The 13,779-nt window shown below is 46.5% G+C and overlaps 1 protein-coding gene across 1 annotated transcript; it reads left to right on the top strand.

Moving 5' to 3' along the window:
* The first annotated feature begins 9,808 nt into the window (after nucleotides 1–9,808).
* Nucleotides 9,809–12,764, top strand: marcksl1b (MARCKS-like 1b). The gene is made up of 2 exons (XM_023820194.2): nucleotides 9,809–10,105; nucleotides 11,359–12,764. Exons 1-2 carry the CDS (start codon nucleotides 10,019–10,021, stop codon nucleotides 11,866–11,868), a joined length of 597 nt encoding a protein of 198 aa, XP_023675962.1. The 5' UTR covers nucleotides 9,809–10,018; the 3' UTR covers nucleotides 11,869–12,764.
* Nucleotides 12,765–13,779: the final 1,015 nt, after the last annotated feature.

Raw genomic sequence — 13,779 nt, 5'->3', positions numbered from 1 at the left:
GTGATGTCATCAGCTGAGATCCGGCTCCACCACACAGGAGATGTGGACTTGTGTTGCATCACCCCGATTTCCCAGAGTCACTGCAGCGACATGAGAATCGGCCTCCTTTCCGCCTGGCTGACTTCACTCCGACGTCCTGCGACATACCTCTGACACAACTGTGTTTTCCTGTAAAGATTCGTGATCTATGTAATTGCATTTTGAGAAATGACCCCCCCCCCCCCACCTGCCCACACCGAAGCATTTCAGAATGACTCCGGGGAGCAAAAACGAGGTCTCGAAAGGGAAGTCAGACTGAAAGCCAGGGTGAAGTCCCCCCCCCCCCACACCGCACCAAAGGTGGCAGATGAGGACGCTGTGACTCACAATGCACGTTGTTTCTTATCTGCGCTGTCGACGCGCCGGCAGAGTTCGAACACCGGGGGCGCTTGTCCCCCAGGTCACGTCTGGCTCCTGTCATCACCACACCACACCACCCCCGTCTCTGAATTCTCCTGGTGTGCGGGCGCCATATCTCAGAGGTAAACAGGGTATTCATGCAGAAGGTCCAAAGCTGCGTGTGGGGGGGGTTCTCACATCCTCACACACAGGAGGATATGCGTTGGGCCGCATCCACCTCCTCCGTCCCCAAAGGAAAACAAAACACACACTTCCTCTTAACAGGGCAAGTCGGGCTCACTGGGCTGCCTCTTCCTCTTTGCTGTCGACACACTAGTAGTGGATTCGCAGCACCCCGAGGTGCCAATGGTGTTGACCTGTGAAACAGTGCAGCCCGTCAAGACCCAAACCCCTGTGTCTGCCCTCCGTGTCCCATCTGAAGACGCATGCATGGACAGGGACCAGCTACATTTAAAACTCCCCCATAGTGCTGATACCCCCCCCCCCCCCCCAGTCCGGTTGCTATGAGCCATCTGACCACACAGGGGTCTCAGGGATTAAAACCCACCACCTTCAGATTTAGGAATTACATATTCTGTTTCTAAACTATCTCCTTTATCCAGCTTAAAAAGCACATATGTCCTGGGGCCATCTTGATCCGGTGTGTTGCCGAAGTCTATGACACCTGGGACTCGAACCAACAACCTTCTGACTATTAATGTGTTATTTGCATCACCTGTATGTCGCTTTGGACAAAAGCAAATAGGAATAAATGCATGATGTCTACAGCTGTAACTACAACACTTCAACTTAGGCAGCTGATTGATCTTCTTTTCAGTGCCAGATCTGTTTTTTATTTACACAGCAAATGCTGACATAAGCATTTAAAAACCAGAAAAATAAGCGTCAATTTCATCCTCTTCAGTTTGTCTGCTTTGAAGTCGAGGAAGCTGGAGGCCAAGCAGGTCCAAACAAGCATCCAGCTCTCTGAGGTGCTCTGCGCTAACCAATGTCACATTTCTTGGGCCCTTACCCGGCGAATACGCGCAGGGAATGTGCTGGGTAAACGCAGACTCCAGCGAAGAGGCTCTGTGCCTTCAGGCCTCCCATTCAAAGCATTATGAGGTTGTCCTGGGCTGGCAGAGAAGCCACAGGTCAAATTGCGTGGAATCCGAAATGCGCCAGCTGATTCCCTCTCTAATTCCCAGAGCGTGATTCCTCATGGCAATCGGCCCACATCCCAGCAGCGGGCAACATTCCGGAGGATTCTGGGGACCCGTCTCAAAACAGTGAATGTCAGCACATTTTTTTAACACCCAAAACCGTCCACCCAGAGCAGCTCGGTTGCAGACTGACGGGATCCGGCCTTTGCGTCTTTATACAGATAATCATCAAACAACAGCTTTACTGTGCAGTAGTACAATAACTGTTTCGTTTAACTTACACAACAGGCAGCAAAGCAACTATTAAACACATATATAATGTGTGTTTGTAGATCACAGGTGCAGAAAGGCTTGCCAGAGAAAATGGGTCAAAGTCTATAATCTGTAACTATAGTTTGGGGGAATCTGAGGTCAGCGTACATATTTTATATCTCTGAGTGTGAGACTTCAGTGCGGACAACGAATGCAGTCAGGTCAGCTCATGGCGATTTCAGAAGGTAGGAAAGGGGTCTGTGATCAAAAAGTCCCTGGTTCGAATCCCAGGGTTGACAGAGTGATGTTATCACTGGGGCCTTGAGCAATGCTCTCAACCCCCAATGGCAGCAAAGACGGTCTGACCCTGGTCTCAAAAAAGGTGTTTTTTTTTTTTTAAAGTGTCTGCTAAATACATAAAAATGCAAATATTTTGGTAGCAGCACAGGGCCGACGCGAGGCGAGAGTTAATACAGAAACGAAGGGACCGGTTTGGATGAGGGAAACAAAAACAAAATCAAAGCCCCCATTTCCAGCATCAGGGATTACGCATAGGAGGAAAGCGGAACAGGATTTGAGACTGGAGGTGACACAAAGAGGAAGGCACTGCGGCAACACGCGGCCCCGGCGAGCGGGATTAACCTGACCCCCCCTGCCTGCACGGCCCTCAGAGTAACAGGGCCTTGGGGCCCAAACAGTTAAAGATCCGCTGGGGGTGAGAGAGAAACTGCCTCTGTCACTTTCCTATGAGAGCGGGTGGGGGGGCGGGAGACATACTCAAGTCATGAAAGGAGGATCACAGCTGGTGAACATGAAACCACACCCCCCCCCCCCCACAGCCGGGGGACGAGCACTGGCCTAGTTAAGACGACTTTCATGCCCAGGAGCATGCTCCGCGCGGGCTGCATGCATGCGTGCAGCCTCAGCCCCACTCAGTAAGTAAGCAGCTCTGTTTTTCATCAGGGCTGAATCTACCCCCCATGCCCCCCTCATCCCCCCCACCGTCACCCCGCTGGTCTTTCGCACTAATCTAACACGGTTTTACACGACCGGGTTGCAGGATCGAGCTTCTCCAGCGCCAGCCTTCCTCTTGCCGTCCCAAAGATGGTGCTTCGCTTCACCCGAAAAAATTATAATAAGTAACTAAAACGTCGGGGTGCGTCTGCTCTGCCTCGCTTTGCATTAAATCCATCTCCAGATCTTGCACGTTCTCGCTGGAGAAGCGGGACGCTGCAAAGATGTATTTCCGGGGTCGTATTAACGCAGTTGACACCCAAACGCAGGGACCCCCAGCCCCCACCCGACAGCAGCATGCGTCTCTCTTCCGCCGCTCCTGTTACGAAACCGCAGGTCGCAGCTGCTCCCGTGCAGCTTCCAACGTGAGCATGTCGGGTTCATCAGGTGGCACCTTCCGGGCCGCGTCACGTTTCAGCCGCGCCGGCCTGTAGTCAGCACTGGTACCCTTCGCTTGGATGGGTTTTTCTGAGAATTTCCATCGAAATTTCCCCACAAGAAATCTCTCCTGAGCAAAGAGGAAGTGAAAGACACAGGCAGAGGGTGCAGCAAACAGAGAGGGGGGGGGGGGTGTTTTAGAAATATTAGATCTTCCCTGGGATTCCCATGTTGGTTTCGCTTGAGAAATGTTCAGGTACCATGTCAAAAGCGACAAAGCAGGTATTATGGCCTGCTTTCGTTTTCATTCTGGCCATCCCCCAACATCTGACGCATACAAAGACGTCAAAAACGATAACTGATTTGTGGAGCCCTTCAGCAAAATTGATCTTTCCTTCTGTTTAAGAGCCGCACAGGGTGGGCAGCTAACATTTAGGTAAGGGACGGCTAACTGAACAGAAGTGCCAATCTCGCCGGCTCTTTTACGAAGGGCCCCGGACGTGCTCTCAAGGACGAGGCAAAGAGCCTTGCTGACCTCTGACCCAATCCTCTCACAGACCCCCCGGAGCTCAATGTGGATTTTCTTCCCCTCTTAAACATCTGCCTCCAAAATTCACACCACATGTTTTTTTATTATTCCTTTTTAAGAGGAAAAAAGACATTTAGGTTGGTATTTCCCTGTTTTTTGTTTTTTTCACCAGGCGATTAGTGTCAAGGCTACACACACATATGCATATATCTACACAACAGTCAACCGACCATGACAAGATGAAAAACAGTAAGAACGTACTAGAATGTCTGGCTAGCCTCCGGCTAAATCCCAGGAAGCTCGCCGGAAATACCAGAGGGACAATTAGGGGACACGCTTTCATGACTGTTATGCTGCATCATTCTAGGTTGTGCGCATTCCACTGATACTTTCAGTACGTGCCGACTCGATGGCCCGTTCCTCGATGGCCCGTTCCTCGATGGCCCGTTCGTCTCTCCTCTGTCTATCTCTTTCAGGTCTATCACTAGCAGGGTGGCATGGTGGTGCGGTAGGCGAGACCAGGGTGAGACCTGGGGTTCCTCCTGCGTTCGATTATCTCTCTCCAAGTCATAGAAAAACGTCATGAGAATGTGCTGAAAACGTCACTTCCTGTCGGAAACACGCCCCCGTTCCGATGTTGGTGTCGGAGAGAATTTTGTTGCACGAGATTCCCCTGTGACGTCATTTCAACATGGCGGCTTACACAGTCAACAGTAATTCTATTTTATAAATATTTTAAAATGTTTATTTTGTTAAATGTATTAATAGTTATAAATGTAATTGCACTTGGTCGATTTAGAGAATACCATATCATGACCGTAAACAGTATCCCAGCATGCAATATCAGATTTTTACCAGACTTGTTAGTGTCTTTTGTTTGTTTGTGATTTGTTTGCTGCTCAAAAAAGAATATTGCTATGGATCTACAATAATATTATAAAGCTTTTAATGTGATTTGACTAGTTCGTGTTTCATGTTTGTTTGTCTCCCGGAAAAAAAGAATCTTGCTTAGGGTGACCAGATAATCCATGTCCGGAAGGAGACTATGAGCTACTTCGGGTTTTACAAACTACTTTCAAATCGAAAGGCTCCTGTGCTCGGCTAAATAGTTCAGCTCTTCTTGTGCTTTGACTGGTTTGTTTCTTTAACTGAAAGACTCATCCAGCTGTTTCACATTAGCATTAGTGACACATGCATGATTATAGGAGACTGACCAATCAGCACACAGCAAGAGCTCAGTGCTCAAGTGAAATCCAGGTCCGTTTAATTGAAATGGTAATTTACAATTCCTGTCCTAGCTCAAAGTGTCCTCCCTGACATGGATTATCTGGTCACCCTAATCTCGCTCCAAATCTGCTGAAATACTGTAAAGCAACAGCACACAACAACTGCGTGTTCATGGAGGCAGCCATGTTTGTTCTGAGATGTGCAGCTGGCCCGGGAGATTGGTTGGATGTGACGTCACCACCATGGAATTTGCGCCCAGATAATCGAATGCACCATGAGTCCCCACCCTTGGTTGTTGCCTGCTTTGTGCTCTGGAGGCCTATGTGACCCTGAATAGGACAACCAGTTACAGAAGATGGATGGATGATCTATCATGAGCACGACTGCCGGTGAGAGATGCTGATGGCATAATTTGTAAGAGATTAAGGTTTCCATCTCCTGCCTTAAAATGAAATTAAGCTTTATGTGCCATTTATACAAGGACAGGTAGATTGGAATGTGCTTTTTATATCCCATCCTTCTCTCCATTTTTAAGGCATACACTCACATACAGCCATAAAGAGCGAACTTTTGGGTCTGAGGACAGAGCCAGCCAGCCATCCATCCATCCAGAGAGCATTTCTCAGGGGTTTCAGAGCACAGGATTCGAACTGGTGACCTTCTGAACAGGGCCATGAAGGCCTATAACCCTCCGAGCCACCGCCCAAAGAAGCGAGGGCAGCGTGCCCTGGAGCACTTGATTGGCTGACTTTTTGCCATAGTTGTGAATGAATCAGTAAAGCAGGGGAGTATCCCGGGCTAAGTTAAGTTTACCCAGGGCTTGACTTTTTTTACTTTTGAAGGACGACTGGCATCGGGGCTAAAATACTCAGGGCTCAGCTTAAAATACTTGGGGCTATAGCCCTGAATGATCAGGCCATGCAGTAAACCAAACCCAAACCCGGGAATTCTTGACTCTAATGAGCAGAATCATAACAAAAGCATTCGCTAGCACTGATTTTTTTCTCTTTTCTGAAGCATGAAATACGTAACAACAGGGCAGGTTACCGTCTCAATATGAAGACACGCCACGCTCCATGACCTTGATAAGATATGCAGGGTCACCTTTAAGCTGCTGTGAAGCGTGAACCGGATGAATATGCAGTATGATTTTTTTCTCGACTTTTGCATACAGAGTAATAATAAGGGACAAACTTTAACAGAAGAGGTCCTTGCGGTAAATTCCGATATATTCTTCATATGCACACAGGACTTCCTGCTTAAATGGTCACGCAAACAGATTTAGGAGCCTGTAATGAATACAAGGTGAGTTCAGCTGGGAAGAGTAATGCTACTGAGTGCAGCTCAGTAGGTTAACAGATCCAAGCCCATGTCCAGATGGTTGTGTGTTTGAATCCTGTTGTCAGCCGAGCAATCATATCATAAAAGCCTTTAAGCAAGGCCCTTAACCCCAACTGCTCCTGGTGTGTTGGATGGATGACCCATCTCTCTGACTTTCCCCCCTGTACATAACTCTGGACAAAAGTATCTGCGAAACATTGCGTTCTGCATCAGTTTCGGTGGTCAACGGGTTTCACAAGTTTGTGTAACACCTTTGGCTGTTCAATCACTGTTTTATTTTATGTGTTCAGTCCACACAGCTTGGAACAAAGTGACTCAGGTAAGATGTTGAGATTTTGCAGTCGTGGTGAGGAATGCGTTTCCCTTCGTTGGCTGGACAGGGGGACTGAGCTGAAGTGCCCCAACCTGAAAGCCCTTGGGTCACATGACTTCCTAGAAAACAGCTGACAGGGGAGGGCGGCTGCTTTTGTGTTAATAAAATAATGCCCCGGGCCGCCGTGAATTTGAAAGCCATGGCAACACTGTAGCTATGCAGACAGGGGGGTACGGATGTGGTACAGAGACCGTCCCACACCAGGAACATATGTTTTCAGTTAAAAATAAATGTGGCCATTAAGTGAGCGATTTACCACTGGTATAATAACATAACTGCATTTCCTACTGCACCTGCATTTCTCTGCTGGAAGAAATGAAATCACACAGGAGAACCCCCCCGCCTGTTTTTTAATTTGTTGACCACAAACCCCCATCCTCCTCTCTATCTCTCACTCCCACCTCCCCTCCCCCCCAGTCCTCCCTCCTGGGCTGGTGATGCTTGTCACTTGGCTTTGCTGAAGGGTGAACAAAGGGGGCCTTTGCTGGATATAAATGTCATCCTGTGTTCAGGCATGAAATCTGGGCAGCCAAGAAAAAGAGCCATTGACTCCAAAGTACAAAAAAAAAAAAAAGAAATGGGGAGATTAGGAGCCCCCCCAGCTGAAGGCTGCGGTTCCACCGGCCAAGCAGGGCTTTAAAAAGGCCCTTAACGGAGCCATGCCCCCTCACGGACGCTAACGAGGTCTCGGGATGTGCCGTGTCACGACTCACGATTAGGCTTCTGGGAATCGGAGATCGCCCACCAGTCGGGGCTGATAATTGCTCAGGTCACTGTTGGTCACTCCACCCGGCCATGGGAACCTGGCATTTGGGAGGTGTTGGGATGCAGCACCGAATGACCATAGATTTGTAAGTCATATGCGATTCTGCGTGTCTGTGTTTGTGTTTTAACTCTACTTTTCTGGATAAACAGCTAAGAGATAAGACTGTTTGGGGGAGAGCTCTGTGCTGGCAGCCTCGCAGCTACCTGAGTGGATTCCAGTCGACGCTGAAGCCTGATAGCACGTCAGCCTCCCCCCCCCCCCCCCATCTGCAGGACATCAACACGTCTATACAAATGCGAATCCGAGCGATAGCACCTATCTCTTCCTAGATACCAGTTGCCTTTGTAGTCCCACCCAGAGGAGGAAAAACTCCCATTAAACAGTACTTTTGAAAAAAATATATATGTATGGGGCATTTGCTCTGGGGGGGTGTGTCCGCTAGCTTCGCATTGAGAAGTCTGCCAGACACAATCAATAGGGGGTGGGGGGGGGACACTTAACAAATAACAGATAAGATGGGTACAGACTCGTCATCGAATATAAACCACATCACAAAATCACTCAAGAATTCCACAGTGGGGAAAGACTCCCAGACTGGGTATTTTCAACCCCCCCCCCCCACTCCTCATCCTTCTTCTAACACCAGTGGAGGAATGTTTAACCCCTGAGCTCACACCATTCAGGGAGGGGGAACCACACAAATGGGGCTGAATAATTATTCGCCATATTGGAATGTCAGGCATTCCTCAGCAGACAGTGGAGACTTTATGTCATTTACGCCAATTCTGGGGGTTGGGGGGGGGCAAAGGGTGGCCTGGAGATAATTAGATTCCAGAGGAAGCTGCCCATGTATTAATGGATTTTTAGGAGCTGAGAACTCTGACTAATAAATTCATTTCAAATAAGTTTGATGGCAAAATCAGTGCCAAGAATCCAGACTGGCAATGATGTAAAAGGGGTAATTCTGACAGCCTTGCATAATTTTTAAATGAGCATTTAAGAGGCCGACTGAGTAAAGGACACTGTGAAAAGGTCCAAGAGCGACCATTCTGTGTTTACACCGAGTCAGCTGACACTCCAGAGAGTCATACATTAAGGGTATAGCAGCAGGGCCCTGGAAGCCAGGATCCTTAACCAGCACGCCATCTACTGGATCATGGAAGGCATTACAGGTGGTGGGGACTGAAGGCTAAGGAGTCCGTAAAATTCAGTGGGTAGCAGGTCATAATTTTCAAAATAGCAATTTGAAAAAAGAATAGAATTCATACTTAAAAGTGTTTAAATGATCATTATAAGGATAATATTAAGCTGCATAGCTGCGTATGAAATCCCACTGGCCACCCACCTCAGTGTTAGTGCAGTGTAGATGATTCCCCTGGGTTGTGTGGGTTTCCTATGGGTATTACAGTTTCATGAGGTTCAAAGGAGGACTGGCATCTCAAAATCACCCAGTGTGTGCATGTGCTGTGTGTGTGTGCACTGCCAACTGTCAGGGGCTTCCCCTGCCTTGTGTCGGTACCTGTGGCCTACCTTCCTGGAAAGTGGAATGAATAATATCAAATATTATTTTTAGTCATTAGTGTTACATACGTTTCTGAGATATTGGTTGAAAAATAATGTTAATTCCAAGTGTGAACCAGAAAATTACCTAAATACCCGACAAACTCTGACCAAAACATTCATTTTAACAGAGAAATACGGTGCAGCGTATCGCTAATGTTTTATTTTCTCTTTCTGTTGTAATTTGCGTGAAGTTTCGGTCCAAATGAATTTGTTGTCATTCATCAGAATTAAAAAATTGGTAGGAAAATGGATCGGGACGCTGGTAGCGAAGCACGCATAAGCACGCTGATGTGCGGCGCGCGTACACCCCGCGGACGCGCGCTCCCTTCGGCTGGGGCTGTGCGGTGATGCTGGGGCATCTTGGCCCACATTTTAGCTCTTGGATGATGCCTATTAATCACAAATGTACTAGAAAACCCACCAAGGGACCTTTTCCCCGATGACAGCAAAATATTAACGGGTTTATTAAGCAGCATACTTTCTCTCAGCTCGCAAAAGACGGAATGGTATCATCCTTCGTTAAACTCCATTCAGCCGCCCGGACTTCGATTCCTTAATTAGTCACGTTCCTTTCGGCGTAGCCCTGCCACCCCAGTTGTAATCAAACACAAATATTACCTACTCAGCATTATCTTTGCCATCTAAAACTCAACAATGTAATTTTATCAAGTCCCTGTCTATCAGTGATGGGGTGGGGGGAGGGGGGTGGGGGGAGAGTTGGGGTGTGAAGCCCCTGCCAGTCAGTCGCTATTGATTGGCTGGAGTCAGTTGCCACGCCCAGTGGGCGGTGCTTTCGCTATTTCTCAAGCACAGTTCAAATATCCTCAGACGCTCGCTGCTCAGCGCTCATACATTGGAAATTGTTGGGCTGGTGGGAAGTTGGGGGTATTTTCGGTTGTGCGCTCCGACAAGAGACGTACATGCGTTTTTTCATTTGAACAGCTGGACCCGAAATACGTCTTTTGGCTGGATTATTCAAAAAGCTTAGATTTCCCCCTTCTTTTTTCTTATCTGTGCAAGAAAACAAGAATAAAATGGGATCCCAGGCGTCCAAGGGAGGAGTAGCTGTCGATGGACAGGCTGCTGGTGCTGATCCTGCTGCAGCCAAGACCAATGGGCAGGTAGGGAACCGTTTCTCTGTGCAACAGATGTGAACTGGTTGTTGGTGCTGAGATAAAAAAGTGATTCCTTGCCCACATTTGTTCAGAAAAATTAGCGGGCGGTATATGCCTGGAGTTTAATAGACCGTAATTTCTGTCGAATTCCGATGGTGGTTTTTCGTCACTGAAAAGTAGTGATGTGAATGTCGAATGAATTAAAAAAAAAAGCCGAGCGGACGTTTTTGAATAACAATGACGGATATTTTTTATTGTGTGTTAAATTGCTGCACAATGAATGGGTTATTCACCAGTTGATGTATTGGTTAGTGTATAGTCTATAGTCTGTCTCGACGACGCGCTCGCACCGAGACACCGTCTGTCTATTGGACTTGCTTACATATAAACGGTAAATCACTATTGCACCTGTCTTCTCTTTGCCCAGGGTTAAAAACTTTCTTGATAGTCTGAACGGGGTAAAAATGACACGACTGCCTACCTGTAAGACAGTAGAGGTTTTCGACGATGCCAGACAAATGCCATGTGAAATAGGAACGGCGCAGACCCCCCCCCCCCAAATTATCATACGCACGCTCTGCGTTTCGCAGACTAAACTGAGCGGTGGCTGCTGTTTGTTACTGTTTGAAATAAAATCAAATATTAGTTTGTATTATAATGTAACATTTGATACGTCTTGAAATACGTCTTTACATCTTCGTGCGTATTGACGAACAATGGAAATGTAGAAGTGGGATGTCCATATAATCAAACTTAATTTTTTACCTGGCCAGCTTGAGTAATGGAAAAATAAAATTCGCAGGCTGGTTCATTGAGTGTTTGTATATTCTTTTGTCTAAGATGATGATGGTGATGATGATAAAGGTCTTGTACGATAATGGTTTTACTGCGCTAGTGCGCCGGCTGCTGTCCATCTGAGGTACTGCAAGGCGTCGCCTACTGACTTTTTTTTTGTCTGAGCGCAGTCCTCGTATCGATTTCGATTAGACGTGAAACCCTGAAAATTCGATTAAATGTAGGCTAATTTTGACATTTTCTGTGGCTTTCCCAAAAATGTGCAGCTGGATTGGGTTTTTTTTCGGTTTGGACCATTTTTTGCCCTAACCATTATTTCAGTATTTTGTTTTGATTAAAAACAACACCATATCTGCAGCTATAATATCAGACAGCTGAAATGATTAATGGATCGCGTCACTAATATTTTCCTATATTATTAATCAGTTACATGTATTAATTTTTTGCCACCCTTGCCCTTGTAGGAGAATGGCCATGTCAAGACAAACGGGGACGCCAAAGCCAGCGGGGACACAGCTGCTGCCAACGGCTCAGCCGAGGCAGGAAAGGAACCCGAGACTGCCGACGCCATAGAACCAGCGCCCCCTGCTGAGGGCGAGGGTGCCAAGCAGGAAGGCGAGGGCGCCAAGGAAACGGCCAAGAAGAAGAAGAAGAAGTTTTCTCTGAAGAACTCCTTCAAGTTCAAGGGGATCTCTCTGAAGAAGACCAAGCGAGCCAAAGAGGAAGCCGCCTCCCCGTCGGCGGAGGAGAAGCCAGAGTCCGCCGAGGAGAAGAAGGAGGAGACGCCGGGCGAGGCCGCCGCTCCGACCGAAGAGCCCAAGGCCGAGGAGGCTGCTGTGGAGGAGGCCCCCTCTGAGGCGGAGGAGAAACCAAGCGCCGAGCCTGTCAAGGCAGAAGAGGGCGCCACTGAGGCCACGAAGCCAGTGGAGGAGGCCAGCTCAACACCAGCACCCTCTGAGAAGCGGGAGGAGTGATCACGTCAGAAAAGACTGGACTGTTTTTCAAAAGAAATATATATATTTATATATGTGTATGTATATGTGTGTATATATATGTATATACGCATGTATATATACGTGTGTATATATATATATAAATATATATATATATTTAGAGTGTGTGAGAGACACTTGCTCGGCAGATATGCTAGAAATGGAAAAAAGATACTATTATCCGTGCGACCACCTGTTCACTGCTCTGGTAAAATTTCCCTCATGTAGAATGTCACCATTCCACTGACTGGGTGCACCGGGGAGCATTTGGTGTGAGTCGTAGGGTTGTGGATGGGGTGAGAGTGTCGCTCTTCTCAGTTTTTAGCAGAGACGTCTATTCCCGTGGTGTGCCGTTTTGTTTTCTCGCATCTGGGGACCGGAGCACAGACGACGACCGGGGGGGCAGGGCTGCTTTTCCAAGATTGATATGCGGAGCTAGATACAGGTCATATTCCGACTCACTGTATTCCTATATTTTACCCTATTTCAAATATTCTGTGATGTATAAAAGAACTGACAAAACATTTTAAAGATTAAAAGTCTGTATTCCTATATTTTACCCTATTTCAAGTATTCTGTGATGTATAAAGGAACTGATAAAACATTTTAAAGATTAAATGAAGTCTTGGGCTTTTTGTTGGTTTACGATGTATTTTAATTTCCTCCTTGGCTAAAGCAGATCCGAGAGTGATGTTCCCATAATCACGTTCCCAAGAGGGTGGAGTTTCCATGTGTAAAATGCAAGCTTTTACCTGCCTGTTATCCGTATGTGTAAATACGTTTGACCGGATTACGTTCTTTTATTTCGCTAACATTTAAAGATGTCGGTGGTTTTATTGTAAAGTTGATGAGGGTCAATAAATGTGTGATCCCCCAAATCCAGTCGTGTCAGCTTCTTTGGTGCTGGGATGGTGGCCAACATGCCACTGGAAGGATGGAGAGAAAAATACATGATTGCAGTTCACAATGTATGAGTCACATTCAGTATTTACTGCAAACAATGTTTAAGTACATTTTAAGCCAGTCTGTCCAGTTCATTGCTTATAAAAACCCTAGGGGTGGAACCTGGTGTTTAATAGAAGGAGGAGTAATTGCTATTCCTCATTATATGACTCCCTACATAACTTTTGCTTAGACCTATCATCCAAGGCTACAGCTTTTTCCTGTCACCTGCATCACGTACTACAACAACATGGTATTGTAATATATGGATCTAGTTTGATATTCCAGTTCATTATAAAAAATAACAAATAATTAATAGTGACTAGGAGTGACACATTTTATTTTATGATTCAGGACTGGCATGTTGTGTTTTACACTATCGTAAGTCCCTTACGGAATATTACTGTTATTGAATTGACAGAGATCTCGGCATCTAGTTGTGGATTCATCCATGATGTGTAATTAGCGAGAAAACAGGACTGACGGTTCATAGAAACCTGTGGCTACGATCGGCACCCATTGGGCACGCCCTTTGGCTCCGCGTTTCCCAGCCCTGCTTCCAACGTTTAATCCAGTTTTCGATCCGCCCGAGCTCTTCATTATGGTTGACTGAGTCAATAATGTAATGGTACACACGCTTCAATTTGCATGACAGAAAATCCAAGGGGTTGTTATAAATGTTAATGACGTTAACGAAAAGAATAAACAAACAAACATGAATACTTGTACATGCATTTTAAATGGCAGCTAGAGCCTTCATTTCATAATTTGTGGAAGTATACTTCCGACTTTCTGTTTAGGCTAATTCGGCGTTTAATTCTTTTTCTCAAGAGCTATGAACAAGTAACTGAAAATCCTCAAGTAACCGAAAAGTAATTCATAACCCTGATATTCATATTAATAGCGCAAGAAAAAATTGTAAAATCTTACCCATCGCAATCATTCGTAACA

Source organism: Paramormyrops kingsleyae, chromosome 23 (assembly GCF_048594095.1).
Source record: "Paramormyrops kingsleyae isolate MSU_618 chromosome 23, PKINGS_0.4, whole genome shotgun sequence".
NCBI classification, from domain to species: Eukaryota; Metazoa; Chordata; class Actinopteri; order Osteoglossiformes; family Mormyridae; genus Paramormyrops; species Paramormyrops kingsleyae.
The sequence above is the reverse complement of the archived record's forward strand: the minus strand, read 5'-3'. Positions and strand labels throughout refer to the sequence as shown.

Excerpts from the sequence above, each read along its gene's own strand:
- marcksl1b (XM_023820194.2), top strand. The coding sequence starts at position 10,019 with ATGGGATCCCAGGCGTCCAAGGGAGGAGTAGCTGTCGATGGACAGGCT. Across the intron at positions 10,106-11,358 it reads CAGCCAAGACCAATGGGCAG|GAGAATGGCCATGTCAAGAC; the intron begins GTAGGGAACCGT and ends TTGCCCTTGTAG.